Raw genomic sequence first — 23,399 nt, 5'->3', positions numbered from 1 at the left:
GCGTCAGTTAAACAATGAGAACTGTTTAGCAGATAGATGCTTTTCAATCACCAGTATTTTTTAGTTATTTAGACTTTTTATTCGGTAAATAGTAGCGTGTTAGCTTAGGTTTATGTTTCAGTCTTACGTTGTGGCTCCGTTCGAGGCAAAATCCACGCCTTCTTGCTGTTGTTTACACGACCCTTTCCCATTCTAAGATGGGCGCTAGAACAGCGGAGGTCCAGGCAGGTCACGTCGGTTATCTTTCCCGGCAGCCTCCGCCTGAGTCCGGCGGCCATCTTGAAATGGGCATTCTTAAGGGTTTTCTCCGATAGTGCGAACTTCTGCCTACAGCAGTCGTTCTTGTCTGCCAACGCTTATATTTATGTCCTTTAGGACTTTGCTGCAACCAAAGGCGGCGCTTTAGTTTACAACCCTTCGCATGTGCTATTTTATGTGCATAATACTCATAACCATAGTACCCATATGATTGCTTTACTGATGCTAAATGTACATTGTCCTCTTGTCAGCTCTCCACTTGTGAAGTAGTTCATCTCTGTGTCAGTGCATGAAGTTGACATACAGAAGTGCTGGTGCATACATGGCAACATTTTAGAAGAGGAAAGAAAGAGAGTGTAATAAAATAATCAGGAGAATGTATTTCCCCCTTTGACTTCTATTGAAGTAGAGGCAATTGCAGGCGGGAGACAGCCAAAACGAAGTAATTTTTTGCTTTAAAAATTCGCATTATCCCGCATGAATCGGTCTATTGGCATGTATGTTGTACTTACAATTCAGTACACCTGTCTGCGCCCATGAAGTACCACTACTGTCCCATCGAAATGAATTGCAGCAGAGCTGAAAAGTGCAGATACTCTCTCTTTCAATTTAAAGAATTGAGTGTACTTAGTATCGACAGAATTGGCCCATATAAAGCACAGCGGTACACAGTCTTATCTTTTTCAGACCACACGTGCAGAAAAAGGCACCTTTGGACAGACAACTTGAGCCTACAGTTAGAGACAACAGCCACACAAACAGTAGCTATCTTATAAATCATTTTTTTAATGATCTCAGCTGATGTATTGCAGTGATCTCCAACAGTAAACTGAAGTAACGTTTTAGCCTTTGGGCTAAAAGGTTGACGCTCTATAAGTTGAAATACCGTTAATTTATAAACGGTGTATTTTCCTGAGTAGGGTAGCCATCTTTCTTAGAAAAAAATACCGGCCATTTAATTACATTTTGCTATTCTGGAACAGGCAAGCGGTAGCAGGTGAAAAATGATATGTGTAAAATCATTTGGATTATTTATTAAGATAATATTGATTCCTCTGTTTGCTCTAATAAACATTCTGAAACCATGAAGACAGCTGTAAAAATACTTTCTAAAAGATTTAATCATGTGTTTGCTATTTTAGGTTTATGTTTCAGATGGGTAAAAGCACCAGATTTCACTGCTTATCTCAATATTTTACCAGCCTGGAGTTAAAAAATAATGGCTAGGCGAGTAAAAAAAACAACCAGGTGGCAACCCTTTTCCTGGATGAAACCTTCAGTAAGGTTATCAGCTAACGCCATGTCAACAGTGACAGTGTTTCAGTCCTGGGCTTACCTTGTAGAAATCTTTGTTTTAAGCTGCATTCGTCAACTGGTGCAGTTGAAATGAGCCAAGACAACAACTACCAGAATGCACCATGTTGTTGACAAATTCCTATGACTGGGAATTGTTGTGCCTTGTGAAATGGGGTCATATGATTTATCTTCAATCCATTATGGCTTTTATCAAATAGCACTTTGCTCTCCAGATCAGGAGAGACATGGCTGTCATGGGAAATAAGAGCCTTGCATTTGATTCGCATTCACCAACCTGGGATGTATACATTTCACTAGATTGGTGTGTGAACAGGGATGTAATTTATGATGCGACCCAAGTACTAACAGGTTGCTATGAAAATTGACCATTCACAAGGGGGCTGGAAAAGAAACTGCCTAATGAAATGTGCTGCTTCCTGTGATTGGTTGTAATTGCGAGGATGGAGGCCTGCACGGACAGCATACCTATGTCCCTGTACGTGCATTATCTAATGGGAAACTTTTGTTTTTAAAGCAAGATGTGTTCATTAAAGTGATACAGCCTGCTTTAATAAAAAAAATGTGTCCATTTGGTACGAAAGCACCCATCTGAGGCTACCCCCTATGATTCCCAAATGGAGAGCTGTCCAATGGGGACAGTCTCCCCTTAGTGAATCAGTTACCTCCTGCTGTGGGTCAGTCCCCGGTAATGGTTTGCCACTGCAATTGCGATCACACACTGTAGATACATACTTTCTGACTTGCAAAAAGGGGGCTGCCTCTTTCATGCCCCATCTAGTTCCTACTTGGAAAGAGTTGCAAACTCCCTTTTACAAGTCAAAAATACTTCTCTGACTCATAAAATCACTTTTGTTCATTTTAAAAAGCCATTTAGCAGTTGCAATCCTGTGATTTAGCAAATTGTAAGATTTGCAAGTGCAATGGGGCTTTCAAGAGGACCTCTGAAACTACAATACTGGGGAAAAACAGGTCCGGTCAAGGGGCTGTTCGTTAACTATGTTAATTGAACCAACAACAGTTATCACACAGATATTTCTATAAGCTTTCAGGATCTCAGAAGTAAGTTCTTCGGGAAAGAAGTGCTGATATTTCATTTTATGTGGAAAAAGTTAATGTACCACCAGAAAAAAATGGCAATCCCCATGTGCGAGACTCCTAAAAGTTCCAAAGGCCACAACTGACGTTGGCCACGAGCCAGACTGCGACACAAATAAGGCTCACGTTCAATGAGCGAGACTCTAAGTATGCAGACGTGAGTAGCTCACAAAATCCGCTCTTTTGATTTGTATTCTGTAATATGGATGTTTGTCCCTCTACCATTCAGAACTAAAAGTACCAAGACCCACAGAAAAAAAAAATCAGCCTTGCATTGGCACCTAACCACTACCTATTGAGGTTGGAGGTATATGGTTTATTTATTTAATGCATTTTTATATAGCGCAGACTTCAACCAATGGTGTCAGAGGGCTTCACAATAGAACCAAGTACATTACATGAGGAGAATTTTACACATTACAGATACAAAGGAGAAGCAAGAAAAAGTAAAATAAAACAATAGATGGCAGTCACACAAAAAAACACATACTGTAACGTATTAATGGCTATTTTACAACACATAATGGCTTTATCCACTCTCAGATGTCTGTCACATGTCATGTTCGCTTCAATGAACATTATTAAACTCTACAGTTCTTCCATTCAAACACTAGCAGGAGAAATGTGTAACTAAAACAGACAACATTGATTTTTATATGCAGCCAATCAGAGCGCTCGTGACCCTCTATTAGGCATAAGAGCAGCCAATAGCAACTACGGGACGCAGTCACAATCACATCGCCGCTGGCGGCGGCCAATCAGAAGACGGGCTGCCAGGGCAGGGGGCTGCCCTTTAAACTTCAGCAGCCAGACCTGCGTGGACGGATGCCTGTCCCTTTAAACAAGGCGCGCGCCCATTGGCTGCATCCGCTGGCGGCCATTGGCTGGAGGCTGCCCCAAGTCAGGAGGGTCGGATAGAGTTGGGGTCCTGCGGCACCCATGGGACCAGGGGCCCTTGGTGGGTGCGCCCCTGTATCCTAGGGCAGGCACTGCTGCAACCCCAGCTGCACAGCGCCTAGAAGGCTCTCTCGGGTAGGTGGGCGCTAGATGGCTACAGGGAAGAGGTGCATTGTGGGAATCCAGCCGGAAGAAGTTATTTATTCTGCAGTATGAGTTTGTAGCTTGCACAGCTGAGAACCAAATGTTCCCCTGGGGGTCTGTGGACAGAGCGATCGAGGTGGGAGGGGGGCTGGCCTATCCGGACCGGCCTCTGGGAGTGTCAGCCAGGCACCTGGAAGGGATGGGGCAGAGTCAGTCACAGCCTCATAAGACTGACTCCTCCCCAGCTCTGCATGTTTATCATGAGCTTTAGGTCGTCTAAATTCCATATTTTCCAGGCAGTCCTAATTTAGAACTATGTTCCCTCTTTGTTGATGCACCACACAGGGGCACAGCGTGAACGTTTAGTAGTAAAACCTGAGCAGAGAGGGTGTTCTGTCCGTGCACAGATCCAGTTGTGCACAAGTGCGCCTGGAGGCAGTGCTGGCGCTAGGGGGAGGAGCCTCTGACACGCATATGGCCAGTGCTCCAGCACTTACTTGCATCCTTCGTGGGCCAGCAAAGTGGCCAGCTGTCAGTCACCAGAGAACCACTGTGTGTTTTTTGCACAACCTTTTATTCTGACGTCACAGGGCGCACTTTTAAGCCCTGGGCAGTTTCATCTGCCGTTGTCCACTCCCAGATATAATTCTTAGAGACATTACTGGCTGCAGGCACATTAAAATACACAAAACATCGCCCTAACTCGCCTCGACAGTCTACCTGAACCAAAGCCTGCAGTCCCCAAACCACAGTCCCAGACACGAGCATAAAACATACTGTCTCTGGCCTGTCAGAAGGCCCTCAGCCCAGGGCCTGGTCACCCCAACAAAACCTCCCTAAACACCCTCGAGCGACGGAGAGCCACCCAGGGGCGCAGCCTCGCCAAGTCCTAGAGGCTTGAACCCAAAGGAACTGCTGGAGAGAGCCCAGTTCTGAACACTTATAATCCTGCCTCATCGCTTCCCTTGCCTCACTCTGTGTGATCTGCGTCTCATCGCTGGACTTCTTCCGTGGATGCACCTGAAACTCTTGCACTAAGTGCCATTCTTATCTGCTAATTGTGAATGCTACGTTGATTTCCACCTGCAGCTACTAAAACTCTTGTGCCCCATTTCTTCTACGCACTGTTTTTTTTCTCCTCGCCTCAACCGTGGCAAAGGCCTACTCACGGGCACCATATTGCAACCCTCACTGGTACAACAAAATCCCACCTAGCTCCCCTCAAAACAACACTCAACGCAGCAGCCAGAATGGTCACTGGAATTAAGAAATACGATCACATTTCACCAGCACTCTTAGAACTAAAATGGCTCCCAGTCGAACTGCGTGCCAGCTTCAGAACTGCCTGTCTCTCGCACAAAGCCCTACACACAGGAAAACCCGACTACCTGGCCGCCAAACTCAAGAGGGCTGGTCAGACAAGAAACCTCTGGGGCTCCAATACCCTACTTCTCATCCCTATGAAAACACACAAACAAAAAACCGCTTAACGGTCCTTCGCCGGAAACGCGCGAAAATCTGGAACTCATTCCCAGTAGATATCAGAACTATCTCGTCCTTCACAAAATTAAAAAAACACCTAAAAGTCCTCTTCCTCGACCGCTCCCTCCCGAAAGGAGAGCTGCCGCCTTAACGCAAATCCCTACTCCCCGTTGCTCCCTGACATTGTATCACAAAGACCTACCTCCTCCCTGCTCTTTAACTACCTCCTGTTCCTCCCCCCCTTCTTAAACGTTCATCCCAAGACAAAGTGCACTAATCGAGGTTATCTCAGGACTTCCGTACTACCTCAATACTGCATAGCACACTCGGACTTCTGAACCAATATGTGTAACACTGCTCTATTTTATGACTCTTGCGAAAAACTGCGGTAAAGCGCTCAGATACCCCCGGGTCCGGCCAGCGCTATATAAAACTCCTTAAATAATATAATTGCAGTTAGTGCAACACTCTATACTGCTCATGAAGTGCTCTTCTGTTTATCCCAGGACTCTGATCACCCCAGCCCGTCTGCTCATACACACCACACATAAGGCCACCAACTGGAAATTCGTTGCTCTCCAAGCCACACTTTTATTCCCTGCCATCGTAGGGTTACCCACCTTTCACAGAGCCCAATTCTGTGCGAACCCCCTTTCTAAAGGCTCCTCTCCATACACATGTACACCAGCATGTCATCCCTGTTACTCTAAAAACATACTAACCGAAGCACCCCAATCCCTGGACTCAGACTTTTAATCCTCCCGGCCTGTCTTGGCAATGTGCAGTCAAGTGTCCCATAAATGCAAGGTAAAGCACTTTTTGGGCGCCATTAACCCGTGCATCTCTACAGATCATGAGTGCCCAGAAGCCATTCGACTGGCTTGTGTGCTATACAGGGGTGGAGTGCAGTGAGGCCCTCACCTTTCAAGGGGGGCCCTCATTCATCCTCAGGATCAGAAATCTGTGACAGGGAGACTAAGGGCTTATCAGCACATTCAATCAATCAATCAATCAATCACAGCATTTATATAGCACGCTACTCACCCGGAGGGTCTCAAGGCGCTTGGGGGGGGGGGGGGGGGGGTCCGCTACTGCTCGAACAGCCAGGTCCTGAGCTGCTTCCTGAAGGCGAGGTGGTCTTGGGTCAGGCGGAGGTGGGTCGGGAGGGAGTTCCACGTCTTGGCGGCGAGGTAGGAGAAGGGCCTTCCTCCTGTGGTGGCTCTTCGGATGCGGGGGACGGCGGCGAGGGCGTGGCCGGTCGATCGAAGCTGGCGTTTGGGAGCGTAGAAGTTGAGGCGGTTGTTGAGGTATCTTGGTCCTTGGTTGTGTAGGGCTTTGTGAGCGTGGGTGAGGAGTCGGAACGTGATTCTCTTGTTGACCGGGAGCCAGTGCAGGTCTCTTAGGTGTCCGGAGATGTGGGCGTGTCGGGGGATGTCCAGGATGAGCCTTGCTGAGGCGTTCTGGATTCGCTGGAGTCTCTTCTGGAGTCTGACAGTGGTTCCGGCGTAGAGGGCGTTGCCGTAGTCCAGTCGGCTGGTGACGAGGGCCTGGGTGACCGTCTTCCTGGTCTCGGTGGGGATCCACCGGAAGATCTTACGTAGCATGCGCAGGATGTTGAAGCATGACGAGGAGACGGCGTTGACTTGTCTGGTCATGGAGAGGGAGGAGTCCAGAATGAAGCCCAGGTTGCGTGCATGGTCTGTTGGTTTGGGTGCGCTGCCCAGGGCAGGGGGCCACCAGGAGTCGTCCCAGGCGGAGGACGAAGATCCTAGGATGAGGACTTCCGTCTTGTCGGAGTTCAGTTTCAGGCGGCTGTTCTTCATCCATTCGGCTACGTCTTTCATCCCCTCGTGTAGGTTGGCTCTGGCGGTGGCGGGGTCGTTGGTGAGGGAGAGGATCAGCTGGGTGTCGTCGGCGTAAGAGATGATGCTGAGGTTGTGTTGGCGTGCGATGGCCGCAAGGGGGCTCATGTAGACATTGAAGAGGGTGGGGCTCAGCGAGGAGCCTTGAGGAACGCCGCAGATGACTTCTGTGGCTACTGATCTGAACGGGGGGAGGCGGACTCTCTGTGTCCTTCCGGCGAGGAAGGAGACGATCCATTCTAGTGCATTCTCTTGGATTCCGACGTTGCTGAGGCGCTGCTCTAGGGTGCGGTGGCAGACAGTGTCGAATGCCGCGGAGAGGTCCAGGAGGATGAGGGCCGCTGTTTCCCCGTTGTCGAGCAGGGCTCGGATGTCGTCAGTGGCTGCGATGAGGGCGGTCTCGGTGCTGTGGTTGGCCCGGAAGCCGGACTGCGAGAGGTCGAGGGAGCCGTTCGTCTCGAGGAAGGCGGCCAGCTGCTTGTTGACTGTCTTCTCGATGACTTTGGCCGGAAACGGGAGGAGCGAGATGGGGCGGTAGTTTTTGAGTTCGGTGGGGTCCGCTGATGGTTTCTTTAGTAGAGCGCTGAGTTCGGCATGCTTCCAGCTCTCCGGGAAGGTCGCGGTGTCGAAGGAGGTGTTGATGATGTCCCGCAGGTGGGGCGCGATGACGGAGTCGGCCTTGTTGAAGACGTGGTGAGGGCAGGGGTCGGTTGGAGATCCGGAGTGGATGGAGTTAATCGTGCGTAGGGTTTCCTCGGTGTTGATCGGGGTCCAGGCGCGGAGGGTGGTGGTGGGGGGGTGCAGGTGCTGTCGTGGGGTGCGCTGGCTGTGTGCTGAAGCTGTTGTGTATGTCCGCGATCTTGATGTGGAAGTATGAGGCGAGGGAGTTGCAGAGGTCTTGTGATGGGGTGATGTTGTTGTTTCCGGCGCTGGGGTTGGAAAGCTCTTTGACGATGTTGAAGAGTTCCTTGCTGTTGTGGGCGTTGTTGTCCAGTCGTTCCTTGAATGCGGTTTTCTTGGTGGTGCGGATCAGTTGGTGGTGTTTTCGAGTGGCGAACTTGAGGGTGGTCATGTTGTCTGGTATTGGGTCTCTGCGCCAGGCTCTTTCGAGGGTTCGGCAGTTCCTCTTGGAGCTCTTGAGCTCGTCGGTGAACCATGGTGCTTTCTTGCTGCCGGGTCTGCTGGGCGGAGTCCTCAGTGGGGCTAGGTCGTCTGCGCAGTTGCTGATCCACTTCGTGAGGTTGTTGGCGGCCTGGCTGGGGTTCGCTGAGCTGGCTGGGGGTCCCGGCTCAAGGAAGCGGAGAGCTGGTCGGCTGTGATCTTGTTCCATCTGCATTCTGCAGGGGGGGGGTACCATTTTCCATTACGCCACAGCCACTATACAAACTACAGAGGCGTACGTCACCAGAGTCATTAGCAGAAGGGATGTCTCATGAGGGTTCTGACACAAATCCACCTTCTACACTATTTATTTGGTTCTGTTAGTGCCTGGATTCTACTGTGGATTTTCCAGCTAGAGATACACAAGGGGTCTGCCTTCCCTACTGTTCTTTAATTAAAGCTTTCCCTGTATTTTTAGGTCTGGCGTTAGCCAACACCTTGTAACATTTTTTTTTTGTACTAAAGCTACACATTTAACATAGTTACTTATAGGAGCTTTCAGCCAGCTCTGTACGTCCATTGGTTAATTATTTTGTCATTCACATGTTCCTTTCACCCACTACAACATACAACATACAACATGAGGCAGTGGGTCTGCCCACTTCAGTGTGAGTGACAGAATTCTTCCCTTTACAAGCAGTGGAGTAGTTCCATGAAGTTTAAGGGACTACTAAACCAAAGTGTGCTTGGAAGACCAACAAATATGTTTGGTTTTCGCCATTATATTCAAGATTGAGGGTCTGTCAGCCTTTTTGAGAAACAACATTTTGCAAAAACCATGGCAAAACAAGCACTGACAAATACAAAAGGCAAGCAAACAACATGAAACTACCTGTGATTGCCAATGTTTGTTTTAACTTTGCATATTAGTGGAAGCTTTTTATTTGCTTAAAAAGTAGTTTGTTTTTTAAATGCAAGCATCTCCTCAGCAGTATTCTCCAAAAATACACAATCTCATCTCAAAGTTCCCCTTCAGCTCTGACCTGAAACATTTAAGGCAGACATTGAGTAATTGGTGTTTGTTGACCGAGCCTTTAATCTCCTCTTTCGTTAGGATCCGGACTCATGGAGTTAGCAGAGTCGAAGGAACCCCCAGATTCAGAGGGTGCTGACCTCCACATCGCCAGCTCACCGGCCTTGCAGGACTGCAGCCTTGAAGCAGCCAGTGACGACACAAGCGACGACAAGTCTTCTGCGCTCGAAACCATGATCCTTCACCTGTATCCGTGCACTCTCGATCAAGGGGCAGAAGACGTGCACCCCAGCGTGAGTCTGCCCAATGGTAAGAGGGGGCGTAAGGTCCCAGAAGTGCCCCAAGTCACCGTTTACAAAAAACCCCATGAAAACGTACATTTCTAATTCTTTTTTACTTATACCTCATGGTTGACTATGCACCAGCCCCACTAGGAGTTCAGAGGCACCAGCCTAGTTGAAAATTATTTGTAGTTTATTGCTGCGCCGATGGCCCTGAGCGGCACTGCTTTCCATTGCAAGCTGTGCTCTAGCGTTACCCCTCACTTGCCTACTCTAGGTTTTAGAATGTCATGATGATCACTAATTTGCCATACCTGTAGGCCATCTGGTGAAAATCACAAGCATTATTAGTGTCTAAAATATGAATTTCTTCACTTTATCATTCAGAGCAATTTATTATTTAGATAACATTTTGATTCCACAGAATCATATCAGATTCAAATATAGGTTTTCATTTTCACTCCAGAAATAAACATTTGCACGTCCTCTTGTGAAAATCACAACCATCATTAGTGTCTACAATATTAATTTCTTTACTTCATCTTTCAGATAAATTTACCATTTAGATAATCTTTTGATGTACCGAAATTCTATATCGGTATAAGAAGGTGTTTCCCTTTTCTCCACAAATTCAGTAGTCGATAAAACAGTAGTGCAACACACCCATGCAGCGTTTCTGGAAATTGGATGTGAGATTGTTGCTAGCCAGGATTATTGGGACTTATAAAGAAGTATGAATTTCTTCCATTGTTATTATAAAGGACTGTTGCATTTCTACAGGAAAACATTTGTTATTTTAAGAGCTATATTTGAAAAAGTAGTACGTCGCAGAGCTTTGATACGGCGACAGGACCGCAAAACACTTGTCAGCTGTATTTGTGGAATGAAAATAAAACCTCATATTTGCATCAGATATCTGATTCTGTTTTATTAAGCTCAGATTGAAATAATTCTTATTATAGAAAGTAATACGATTTGGATTAAAATTCAGTTGTTGCTTCTACTATATTTGAGAATCCTAATTATAAAAGTGCCTCCATTCTAGTATTTATAATTTTGATATTTTAACTACACCAGTGTGGTAACTGAGAGATTCTAAGAGTTCTGACTGACTGCTTTTCCCCCCTCCTCCCCATCAGCAGGCAGCTCACTGAAGCATTCAACTACTCTGACCAACCGACAGCGTGGGAACGAGATGTTTGCCTTGCCCGCTACTCTCGACTGTGAGTATCAGACCACAGTGTTAATTTCTGCATGTGTGAGGCAAGAAAAAACAGCAGGGGATGAGGTGTGAGATGTATTAACAGGAACAGCAAGGAACCGAAGAGTCATTTCTTATATGAAACAAGTGCATGTCGCAGAGCATTGCTCATTTTCCTTCCCAATTTGAGTTGCTCAGGAATGTAGCACTCTGCGTTTTCTTAGAACTGATTATGAAGTGACCATAAAGTCTATTTTAAAGTATTGGAACGCCAGGTTAAAAAGAAAGGACATAACCTGCTTTGCAAAGACCGGCTTAAACAAAGTAGTAAATGTACTCCAGCGTTTCCTCCTGTGTGTAGAAGGGAAACAACCTTTACAACGCAACTTTTACAACGCCCTACCATTACAACGAAACTTTTACAACGCAACATCCATTGCAACGCCTGTCTTTACAACGCAACCATTACAACGCATGACACTACAATGCATACCACTACAACGCATGTCATTACAACGCAGTCATTACAACGCATACCATTACAACGCATAACATTGCCACCCAACACTTACCCTACTGTTGCACCCCCTGGAGTTAGAATAGTAATTTTTACCCCTACACTATCCAACACTTACCCTACTGTTGCACCCCCTGGTGTTAGAATAGTAATTTTTACCCCTACACTATCCAATACTTACCAAACATGCAATGTATTGTTATGCGTTGTAAAGGTAGTATGCGTTGTAATGGAATGCGTTGTAAAGGTAGTTTAAAAATATTCGTTGTAAAGGCATGCGTTGTAATGGATGTTGCGTTGTAAAAAATGCGATGTAAAAGTATGCGTTGTAACGTCATACAACCGTGTAGAAGGCACTGTTGACTAATGAGGATTCACAGACCCTTGGAGGAGCACTTCTGGTCATTCGTGAACGGTGTACAGTTCGGAAGCGTTCCTACTTGCTGGCATTTACCCATGCTTATTTTCCAGTTGGAAGTCTGCATGCATAAGTAAAGTGAAAATGTGTGCTTGCACTATTTATTGTTTCCCCTTTTTTCGCCACAGTGAATCTACTTTTCCTTGTGGACACCCCCCTCCTTTGTTCCTGACATGTTGTGTTTTTAATTTTAAATTTTTTCCATTAACAGCCCTCTCCGTCCACCAGCTGGCAGCGCAAGGCGAGCTCGGCCAGTTGAAGGAATACCTGAACAAAGGTGTGTTACCTTTAAGCCTTTTCTGTCTTTGTCATTTCTGTCTGGGGCGCCTTTCGAGTAGCTGGGTGTCCCCTGTCCTACAGTTTCTTTAATAATTTGTGGTTTGGCGCACACTAAAAGTACACTCCTTAAATCAATGGTTTATCCAAGTAATATTCTGATATGGCTCCTGGCAATACTCGCATGTCGCGTCTTTCAGTCGTTGTATAGTGTGTACCATTTACATTTAAACTGCACCCTCCACCCCCTTGAACTTGCTCACCCCTTCACAAAACATGGCTCCTTAAATGTGTGTCTGGCAGCCTGTTTTTCATCCCTTATAGGTAAGTCACTCCACAAAAACAATTTTTTTAGGGTTCAAACGGTTATGCAGGAGTCCGCCCGAGTCCATTACTGCAGCTCCTTAATAATAAAAAGAATGACGCAGTCGCAGCTGGTACGACAAGAAGGCATTCTCTTATTGTTTGTTCCTTTTCTGAAGAAGGTGTTTGAGCCACAGCAGCCAGGCGTCCTGATATAGTGAGTAGTTCCAGCTGAGCAGTTTAGGTTCACGATTACTGGCACAGCAAATTGCCCTAGAGCCCATGTTCACATCTGTCCTCACTCATTAGCTGGTAAAATGTGCATTTCCTTTTCCATTGGGGATAACCACAAAAATGCATGTCTAATATCTGTTAAATGTCCGCCACAATATCTCTTAGATCTGCATTAGTCTTTCTTTCTCATCTGTGAGTGTTTCTTCTTTACACACTTCCTGAAGGCCTACTTCTTGTTTTTATTTGAGAATGTGGTCAGTCTGTGTAAGCCACAAAAAAAATCTTTATGCTTATTGGTATACTAGCTACAATGAAACTATGAATTTCACAAAACAGTGTTGTTTTCGACCAATTATATTTTTGTACTTTTAATACTAAAGCAAGAACAGGAGTTATTGTTTTAATCAATAAGAGAACGTTTTTACTGAATTTTTAAAATTATTGAGAAAAATATTCCCATGTGAATATGCCATTTGGAACCCTGACCGGTGTACATTTTGGCTGGGATGGGTCTCCCTGTAATGAGACTACATTGTATTTTTTTTCTTCTGTTTTTTTAATTTTTCTTTATATCAGACGGAGGACTTCTGGACCGGCCTGATGAGCGAGGCTTCACGCCTTTGATGTGGGCCTCTGCCTTTGGAGAGATTGAAACAGTCCGGTACCTGATAGAACTGGTGAGGAAACCACATTAAAAAATGAACACTTTGTTTTAAATATATATATATATATATATATTTGATACATTTTTTATTATTTTAGAACTAAGGTGATTTGTTGTGAGCTGGGTAGCACAAAACTGAACCTTAGCCACAATTCTTGCTTTTGTATCTTTTTTTTTCACTACTAAATCGTTTGGTGGCACATTCTTTATTGAAGAACCAGGAGACCCGAGTTGTAATTGTCTCCTCTTTGCTTTATCAAAATTGTGTGATCCTTGGCAGGTCACTTAAATCTTCTATGTTCCATTATTTGAAACTTGGAATGCATACGATGAGATTGAGCAGCAGTATTGGAAGTAAATGAATGTTTAGGCCTATGCAATGGATTACATGGTGAATTAACATGCCTAGCCAATGAATTACATGGTAAATACACATGCCTAGCCAATGCATTACATGGTAAATACACATGTGCATTACATGGTAAATACATATGCCTAGTCAATGCATTACATAGTAAATACACATGCCTAGCCAGTGAATTACATGGTAAATACACATGCCTAGTCAATGCATTACATGGTAAATACACATGCGCATTACATGGTAAATACACATGCCTAGTCAATGCATTACATGGTAAATACACATGTGCATTACATGGTAAATACACATGCCTAGTCAATGCATTACATGGTAAATACACATGTGCATTACATGGTAAATACACATGCCTAGTCAATGCATTACATAGTAAATACACATACCTAGCCAGTGAATTACATGGTAAATACACATGCCTAGTCAATGCATTACATGGTAAATACACATGCCTAGCCAATGCATTACATGGTAAATACACATGCCTAGCCAATACATTAAATGGTAAATACACATGCCTAGCCAATGCATTACATGGTAAATACACATGCCTAGCCAATGGATTACATGGTAAATTCACATGCCTAGGCAATGGATTACATGGTAAATACACATGCCTAGCCAATGGTTCACACAGTAAATATTTCAAACTATCCAACGTCTCTATTTATTTCCCAGGTTCTGGCACCAGAGCCGACTCTCGATTTTTAAAACAACATTTTTATTTTATTGTATTTCACACCCAAGACCGGTCATTGTTGCTTGTGGCATGAGGGCATCGGGTAAAACCTTATAATTGTGGCCACTGAAAAGCCATTATTGTGGCAACAACGTTTCAGTATAAACATGCCATACTTGTGACATAATCCCTCATCTTCTGCATAATATTCAGATTCTAACCAGCTCAAATAGATCAACAGTTACTAAAAGTTTCTGCACAATGTGTGCAGTGCCAGCCAGAGATGTTACAAGAGTTATCATATCGCCTTTTTGCTGTAAAATACCTATTTACATAAGTGACCACGTGGTTAGGATGCTGTAAACACCCCTTGTCCGTTTCAAGTACACGTGGAAGTTTTTGCTATGGCAGAAATTAAAAACACGACACATTGAAAACTACTGTTAGTTTAACGTGGCAGTCGAATTTATAAGAATAACAAATATGTTGCATCTCTTTTTAAGGTCCTATGTCTTGACTCCTAAAGTACCTCCTGGTGAGATCCAGGTGGTAAATGTACCTCCCTGTCCTGCAAAGCTGCTTTATTGAAAAGAACTACTGGTGGATTCCAGTGGCCCTGCTCGATAGTCCCCTAGTCACGGGGCCCTATTCCTGTTCATAGCTGGCTCTACAATACCCTTATGTTTACTTCAAACTTCTGAACACAGAGGTTAAAAATTGGTCCTCAACCAACCATCCCATCCAAACTTGTCTTTGGTTCCACTCTCTATTTTATTCAAATCATCTCGTCCTCTTCACGCGCCAAGAGGTGGTCGGTGCCTCCTCTATGGCCTTCAAGAACCACAGGCTCTCTACTCCCAAAACTCTTTAACCCCTTTGCCGCTGGGGTAATTCCCCCGCGTGCGGGGGGGTGGGCGTGCGCGGTGCTCATGACGAGTCCAGTTCGTCATGCTGCACAGTGGAGCTTTGCTCATGACGAGCTTGACTCATCATGACTCCGCCCACTCCCATAGAACGCCCGCATAGGTGTGGAATTCGCTGCACGTGGGAGTGCCACGGACGTTATGACGAGCCCAGCTCGTCATGAGCACAGCTCCAGTGTGCCTCATGGCGAGCTGAGCTCGTCATAAGCATGCAAGGGGTTAACTTTCCAGCACATTGAGCAGAAGGCCTGTGGATCCCCAAGCAAGCTGTGAAGAACCTCTCCTGAGGCCAGGCTGACTGCCCAGGAGCGCAAGAGGTGTGCGTTGTGCGGGTCTCATTCTACTTTTCTTTTGCAGGGCGCCAACCCCCGCGTGCTGGCGATGGAGCGAGAGAGCGCGGTGTCTCTCGCCAGCTCAGGAGGATTCACAGATATCGTGGTTCTGCTGCTGGACAAGAAAGTCGACATCAACATCTACGACTGGGTAAAGTAGCGGTTCGGAGGACGCGTTTGACTGCGCTGCCTGCGAATCAGAGCGAACGGTTATGTTCATGAATTGTTTATTAATATATTGAAACACTGATTCGCAATGTGACAAAAGTTAGATTTTTTTTTTAGCTCTGAAACAGGGCTTCCGTGTACACACTGAAAGCAGCAGAGCTGAAAACAAGACACCACTCGTCTCTGCAGGATAAATTCTTAAGATGTATATACAGCAGACCAGATGTGCTCAGTGCTGACTTGTCTGGCAGGTTTATCCTTCCAAAAGAAGACGCAAGTGTTGGGATGTTTTCCTAGGTCCACGAGTGTTGGACCTAGGATAGCCTGGTTACATAGGGTAGCCTGGCCTAGGGTAAGACAGTCACCAAATAGAGGCACATGTGTAAAGGTTGCACACCACCCAGCGGTAACTCAATGCAATTCCACTCAAAAATGACACTATACCTTAATTTTTATAAAAGTAGAAAAAGCTTTATATTTTCTCTTGTTGTCAGTTACTTATTTTCTTAGGTTCATTTGTTCATTCAAAATCACTTTTACAATACAAATTAAGGGTCACACTTCTTTATCATGTAAACTCTTCCTCTCCTCCTTACTCAGCTTATTACTGTACTTTTGATGTTACATTAAACATTCACTTCAGTTGAAAATCTTCAGGCTTATACACTTAAATTGGCACCTTGGCACCCAAAGGGTGACACTCCCTCCCTTAGAACAGGTGACTATTTTAGGGTTCCAATGGACAGGTTCAGTGCACAACACAGCTTATTTGTACAGCCTAAATACTTTTGGTCAAGCAAGCCCAGAGGTTCTTTCCCCCCTCCCGCCTCTGAAAGAGAATACAGATCTTTAGCATAATTCCCACTCTTGGCGGCACACAGGGGTTAAAGTAAACGTCACTGGGCAGTTGCCCTCTTTATTCACACTGTTTCCTCACTTTGCAGGGTCAATAGACCTTAGTCTCAGTCTCCTCTCCTTCAGTTTCTCAGTTTACCAAATACTGGCTGACTATGGAGCACCACCCCTCCTTGGTGACACACGGGGGTTGCCCAGTGAATTAACAGCCCCTCCCATCTCCACCTTACTTGGGACCAGAAGCGGTAACCACAGCAGCCAGGGCTTCACTCTTCAAGTCGATGCCTTCTTCATAGGCCAGGCCACATGCCCAGCAGCCCCACAACTAAGGAAGGCCTCCTTGGGGCATCAGTGGCCTGGAATTGCCACTCGCGTCCACTCTACCCACACGAGTGGTCGCGCTTCTTCTCAGGCGCGATGGGTGGTGTCCCCGCGGGCGCCGCCTCCCTCGCTGCCTCCTACGCCACCCACCTCACCTCTTGGTAGCCGCGCCTCCACACAGGCGCCACGGAGCAGGGGCGCCGCTGCACACGCTTTCTCCTGCGCTTCCCACCTCACTCCTTGGGCAGCCGCGCTAGACAACAGGCGCGAAGGAGCAGTGTCTCCGCCCGGCGCCGCCTATTCACGATCTCCGCGCCTCGGGGCATGCGCGAGAGAGCGGTGTCTCCCGCCTCAGCTGGCGCTATTCACAACACTTCTCCAGGGGCGATGTACCTCTTCAGACCCGCGCGGGGTCCCAGGGGCTCCTCCTCGACTACAGCTCCTCAGGGCCCCTCGTGGATTCGCGCTGCACTACTCACAAGGCTGGTAAGTCAGTCTTTTGGAGCCTTATCAAGGGGGGTTAGATGAATGTTCAGGAAGGACCTGAGGGGGGCCAGCAGGAGCTTGAAGGGCCACTTCCCTCAGGGGTAATGAACCACACCGGGGCTCAGTCAAAGGGACTCAGGGGGGAGCGTCCTCAAGTGGAAAGTGTCAGCCTTAAAGGTAACTAATTACTAATTGTGCGCCACCCTCCCCAGGTCATAGCCTCACTCCTCGGGTTCTATGGTCATCACAAAATGGCTGCCCACACACCAGCCTTTTTATAGGCTGACCTCAAAAGGTCCAGAAGGGACCGGAAGGTTCTAGAAGAATCCTATTGTGCCCTATGGACCCAGTCCCAGTGGTGGCAGTTGTGACAGTTAATAGCCACCATTTTGTATGTCAGAAAAAATCCTGTCAGGAAGGCGCCTAGGCCTAAAAAAACTATGAGGGCAAAGAGCACCTAACCCCTGTCAACACCAAAAAAAAGTCAGTGAACACAAAAAGATAAAAAGGGTTTGAGGGGCAAAAAGGGGACAAAATAAATAATTAATTAGGAGGGACTACCCAAAGGCAGACAGGTCTAACAACGAGTCATAGCCGAGGTTACAATTATCTAAAATTAGGACATGAAATTTGTCGTTTCTTCGTAGGTGGATGGGGTACGAAGTCTGACTCTTCAGAGAAAAAGTGACTAGATGTTACAATTTTTTTTTTTTTTTACCACTTTTAACAATACTTGAGGGATAGATGAAATCAAGAGGTTTACATAATGAGGTTTCACCAACGTTTTGGTTTTCTTGTACAAGAAGTGTTATTCTGCTTCAGAAATCCAAGGTTGTGCTGATTGATGCTGTTGCAGAAAATGGGCGGGTTGTACGTATATTGTAAAAAAAAAAAAATTGTACAATTGTGCACCAGTAGAAATCTCTGTTATACTGCAAAAGATAAACCAAAAAAGGCTATGAGTACACCAAAAGCAATGGAGCTGGGAACAAAACAATTATTTTAAACAAATGCAATGTTGGTGTGTTAACCTAGATGTACATTTTATTTCTCTTGACAGAATGGGGGTACGCCACTGCTGTACGCCGTGAGAGGGAATCACGTCAAGTGCGTTGAAGCCTTGTTAGGTAAGGATAAACCACTTTGTTTATAAAAATAGCCTGCTATGCGCTGGATTCGTTGCTTGGAACTAGTTGAAAGGATCTTTTTTGGTGGCTCTTAATGCACCCACTGCAGGCATCTGTGGTTGCCCCCTTGATCACAGGTTCATATCTGAGCCCACTCAGCCTTTCATTCTTCTGAGGTTGATAAAACGAGTAATATTGAGTTTGGTAACAATAACCATCTGCTGGTGGTCAGTTGCACCAAGAGACCCTCTCAGGCTCTCTATAAACACTCCTGTTTTGGAAAATACATGCGTTCCATCTCTCGCCTGTGTCGTAAACCGCAGAGACCTCCTGGCTGGGAAGGTCTCTTTGGGTTACCCTGGGTTTATGGTTTTACTCCATACAGTAATCTGCTTTTAGTTAAAGCGCCGCCGCCATCTTGGGCGACTCCTGGCGAGTTAGAATGGCGCTTCTTCATTCCACATCTGCCACGTGAACGGGGCGGCTCGGGCTCTGTGGTTGTGCCCACCAGGACACGGGAAAGCCATTCACCACGAGTGAACAGATCATATACTTCAGATTACGTGTCAGCGGTATTAGTGTCTAAAATATGAATTTCTTCACTTTATCATTCAGAGCAGTTACCCTGAAGGGATACATATGCCAGGGGTTTGTACGTGTGTTTGGAAGGTTCAGATCTGCAGAGGTGAATCAGTTAGTGCAGTAGTTGAGAGAACAAGGGCAACTCTTGGAAACTCCTCAGTGTAGCTGCTCTGACACCGGGTGTATGATTGGTTTAATTGCACAAGACACCACTTCCTGCTTTTGAGTGGCCAGTATTGTGTTTTACACAGTTAAGATAAATTGTGCTAGGGCAGCTCCCTGTTCTGCACAGTCATGAAAATTAGCACCCTGCCGGACGTGCAAAATCACAATCTACTGTCAACATTACGTTTAAACTTACTTCCGCTTCTAAGCCAACTTAAATATTTCCTCACTTACGCCTGCACCAAATACGCCATCAGACATACACTCTCTTTCATGTTCAAGCTTGCACTTACTGCAATGGAAATGATACGCGCACATGCTGCCAAACGCACTTTTGTACCAAGTTAGCCACCAAACCTGCACACATTGAAATGCATGCATTCAAACTTGGACGTCCTGCGATGCATGAGTCGACACCCACGTGTGTCATAGGACGTCACACTGATGGACACACAGCCCGGCATACATTCTTGCTTGTACATAATGACATAAAAACAAAACACTCTTACAGACTGATATTCACTCACATATACTGCATATACTGACGCAGGTGTCCCCCATACGCCCAGCCACATATATGCCAACACACTGTCATGCGTGCTCATGGTCACCCTCATACCTACTGCCAGTCTTAGTTGCACAAACTATCACATGTCCTTAGTGTTCACATCTGCCCAGGTCTATGCTTTTGCTCACACACATGCATACATTAGAGATGTTCACACTGTGGTACACCTTTGTGCAAAAAGACACTGCCACACAAGCCCATATTTCCACATTCTACTACCGTGCCTTATATGCACAAGCTCAACCCTGTGCGGAGCGCCACAATTGTGCAACTCACAGGCCTCTTGCTGCGTATATTGCCATGACCCAGCCCCACACCATACCCAAGCACACTCTTTCTTCAACCTGTAAGTCCGCCTGACTTCTGCCTTTCTTCTTCCAGCCCGCGGGGCGGATCTAACCATGGAGGCGGACTCCGGCTACACCCCCATGGACCTGGCTGTGGCCCTGGGCCACAAAAAAGGCAAGTATGATCACCCGCTTTCTGGACTATGATGACCCTACATGTCCAGGCTGTTTGCCGGAGGTGCTAATAATACTCGCAGGCAACCTCGCTTTGTTACGAATAACAAAGAACACGCTTGGAAACCTGAAACCAAGGGGCGTCTCATAGAGGTCTTTGTGTTCCGTATTTGAGCCGAGCGCCCAGTAACATATCTGTAGCCTACCTTCATTGACCAGTCAATCTTGGTCAGGCAATTGGAAAGGTCAGAGGTACAGAATGACATTTAGTTAGTCCACTGGAATTATGCGGCAGCAGAGGACCAAGCAGGGTTCACTAAACAATGCTGAGATAAAATTCAAATTATGTGGCACAGCATGTAAAAAAAAAAAAAAAAAAAAGAACTGACCCAGTTTAGTATCAGTTTTGAACACCTAAAAAGAGCACTGAGCAACCGAAAGATAAGGTCTTCGTTTGCAGCGTCTGCCACTTGTCTGGTTTTGAATGTCTATTAATTGCTATATGTACCAGCTTACTTGTCTGAGCCTCACGATACTACTATTTTATTAAATTAAGAACTTTTTATATGTTTTTCTTAAATAAAATCGTTTTTGTTTGTGGGCCGTACTTTCTATTAGCTTCTTGATTTTCACTATTAGATGTTTAGGGTTGTTTGATCTAAGTATTTGTGATTTAAATATGTCTGTGCTATGATAATTCTGTGTACACTGTGAACCACTGTTTGGAGAAAATACTGATTGCCCCTGGTTTAGGTGGGTAGGGCTGCCCCTGTGGTGGTTAAGTGAGCTAAATATGGAGCAGGTGGTGGATTATGTGGCAAGTGTGGCAAATACAAAATAATCAGAAAACCCAGCAGGCCCATAATACCAGTGGCCTGATTATAAGTTTGACAAAGTTCATTTAACTTTTGGAAGTTTGGAGACCTCGCAGAACAGCTTGCACAAGACGTTAGTCGCAACCTGTAAAGTTGCGTGCAGACACTCCTTTGAATCTCCGGTGTGCTTCTGTAAGACTTGTTTTTTGAACGGAGAGAACACACAGGTCATGAAACTGTGTGATGCAATGAATTGCTAAATATCCGCTGCGGCTTGGTCGAAGCTGTGCTGTTTCTAGATTGTCCTTGTTGTAAGTTGTACACCGCAAGGTTCACGCACACTCTTGTTTTCTCCTTCTTCTAGTGCAACAAGTCATCGAAAACCATATCCTGAGACTGTTTCAGAGCAAGGAGTGAAGACGAGGTGGGTGGCTTCACAGGAAGAGAAGGAATTGTGAAGCCAGGTGGGGACAGTTCCTGCGTTTGTCCTGTAGTGAAGGCCAGCCCTGTGCCGTCAGATATTGTCCCACTACAGGCATGCGTCTGGGACAAGCGATCAGTGAACTATATACAGAATCGCAAGTGAATTCAATACTCCGTTTCAAGATGGAATTGACAAGACTTGAAAAAGCACAACTTCACCCGAGGCCTTGAGGAGAGCATGGGAAGGGCAGCTTGCTTCTGGATGGGACCCGTGCAACGGAGATGCTTCTCGTGGGCTTTAAGCTTTGGCACGAGGTGGGCTCGGCCCAGGCGAAATACTGGGTGAAGGTATGAATGACTAGTACTTCTCTTTGTATTACCTCTGAGGTGTGTTACCAACACCGCTGCATTCTAGGGTTTCCGAGCCTATCTTGTGCACACTAGGAGTATGCATCCACTGGTGTCAGAGTGACATAAATTGAAACAGGCGCATTTCCCAATAAGGCGATGTCGCTGAGACCGAGATAGTGATATGTCCAATAATGTTGGGAAATGTCTTTACTTCCTTTTTTTCCTCCAGGCTGCCTCCAGCTCAGTGCCGTAAGTGGATAAGTCCGAAGGGTAGGTTGCTACAGCACTTGATGGAAGTACGTAGCACACCAGTCGCGGTTTCTCTTCGCCCACAAGCTCAGGCTCCTGCCTTCGCTGTAGGTTGTGCAGTCCCAAGCGGTGACCTTTGCATGGTAGCACACAGGCTTATTTTATTCACAAAGGCTCAGGTATGGCATCTGGACAGTAATATGTGACTCAGTAAAGTCATTTTTACTCTCGTTTAACGTCACCTGGGTCATCCCAAGGTGTGGGCATTAGCATTTCTAGACTGTTTTGCTGGAACTGTATTGCGCTAATCCAGAGATCGGAATGGGGGGGGGGGCGGGGGGTTAGTACACCAAATGTGCTCCGTTTTCTCAGGGATTTGGGCTGAGTGTCTGTGGCACTATTGCCAAGGTTGCCTCTTTCCTTGCTGTTCAGCTGTATTTCTTATTTAAGCTGGTTACGTTGCTATAAGTGGGTTGGAGGCTGCTGGCAGAGAATGATAACTGGGAGTAAAATGTGCCCTTTTAAAGCGGTGTGGAACCCCTTCTGTAATAAGCCAAAGCATTACCGACCAGTCTCTGTGACGCCACTCCACAGCCGGCAAACTTCAGGGCGAAGTAGGAGGTCACTCGTTGTACGCGTACGTACGACAGGTTTCTGTCCTGTGTCCTGCTTGTGTCGGAAACTCAGATCTACCTGGTCTCCAGTCATGCTCTCAACTCCACATCATCTGATGGTGGAAAACAAAATGTTGGCTGCACATTATACCAACCACAAACTGAGAGTCCCCAGGAGTGTCCCATGGGGGCTGCTGCAATATCCTGGACCCATTGCCCAGAATATCTTACAGTGCCTGACCTATCATGTGGGTTGTGATCTGCTTTAGGACTTTGCACACCCTGGCCACATCGAGAATTTTCAGCTGGATTGGGCTGCATCGATGGGCGCTTCCATGTGTTGCCGAAAAGGTCCCTTGGATCTCACACTGGCCAGCTGTTTTGTAAACTCACTTGACCTAGAACCCAAAATCTTTTGAATCTAATAAAATGCATTAAATCATTAAAACCTTCTGTATGGTGCACCATCCCTAAATCACCAAGACTTTGTTAAGTCCCATGGTCAATGAGTGGAATTCCATTTACTCAGGGGCTCTAACGTGACAGCAGCATCTCTGACCTTTTGGGAAATATTGGCGACTGCATCGAAGTTTGAATTTGTGCTCCAAGAATTAGTATACTCCGCCGGGAAGCATTGATGTGAGTCTTTGCTGAGCCATGGGCTTGACAGCGGCGGGCAATCGATACGTTGCGGACCTGCAAGGAGTCTTCACCTGGTGGATACTTGGCAACCTTGCTTGGCTGCAAAGACCTTATTGTGCACAATCCCTGGAACCCCTCACAAGTGCTGCTGTTGGAAAAGGCCGGAAGCTAGACCA

At 46.1% G+C, this 23,399-nt stretch overlaps 1 protein-coding gene across 2 annotated transcripts; it reads left to right on the top strand.

Moving 5' to 3' along the window:
* The first annotated feature begins 3,480 nt into the window (after nt 1-3,480).
* Nucleotides 3,481-22,283, top strand: LOC144797829 (DNA-binding protein RFXANK-like). Of its 2 annotated transcripts, none has more exons than XM_078668636.1 (9): nt 3,481-3,702; nt 9,271-9,498; nt 10,613-10,693; nt 11,818-11,883; nt 12,996-13,096; nt 15,422-15,547; nt 18,287-18,353; nt 20,050-20,130; nt 21,309-22,283. In XM_078668636.1, exons 2-9 carry the CDS (start codon nt 9,282-9,284, stop codon nt 21,359-21,361), a joined length of 792 nt encoding a protein of 263 aa, XP_078524762.1. In that variant the 5' UTR covers nt 3,481-3,702; nt 9,271-9,281; the 3' UTR covers nt 21,362-22,283. The 2 variants fall into 2 exon arrangements, with proteins under 2 accessions (XP_078524762.1, XP_078524761.1); XM_078668635.1 differs by having other exon boundaries at nt 10,610-10,693; nt 21,309-22,280.
* The last annotated feature ends 1,116 nt before the right edge of the window (nt 22,284-23,399 follow it).

This window comes from Lissotriton helveticus, chromosome 12 (assembly GCF_964261635.1).
Source record: "Lissotriton helveticus chromosome 12, aLisHel1.1, whole genome shotgun sequence".
NCBI classification, from domain to species: domain Eukaryota; kingdom Metazoa; phylum Chordata; class Amphibia; order Caudata; family Salamandridae; genus Lissotriton; species Lissotriton helveticus.
Note: the sequence above shows the minus strand (reverse complement) of the source record. Positions and strands in the feature narration are given on the sequence as shown.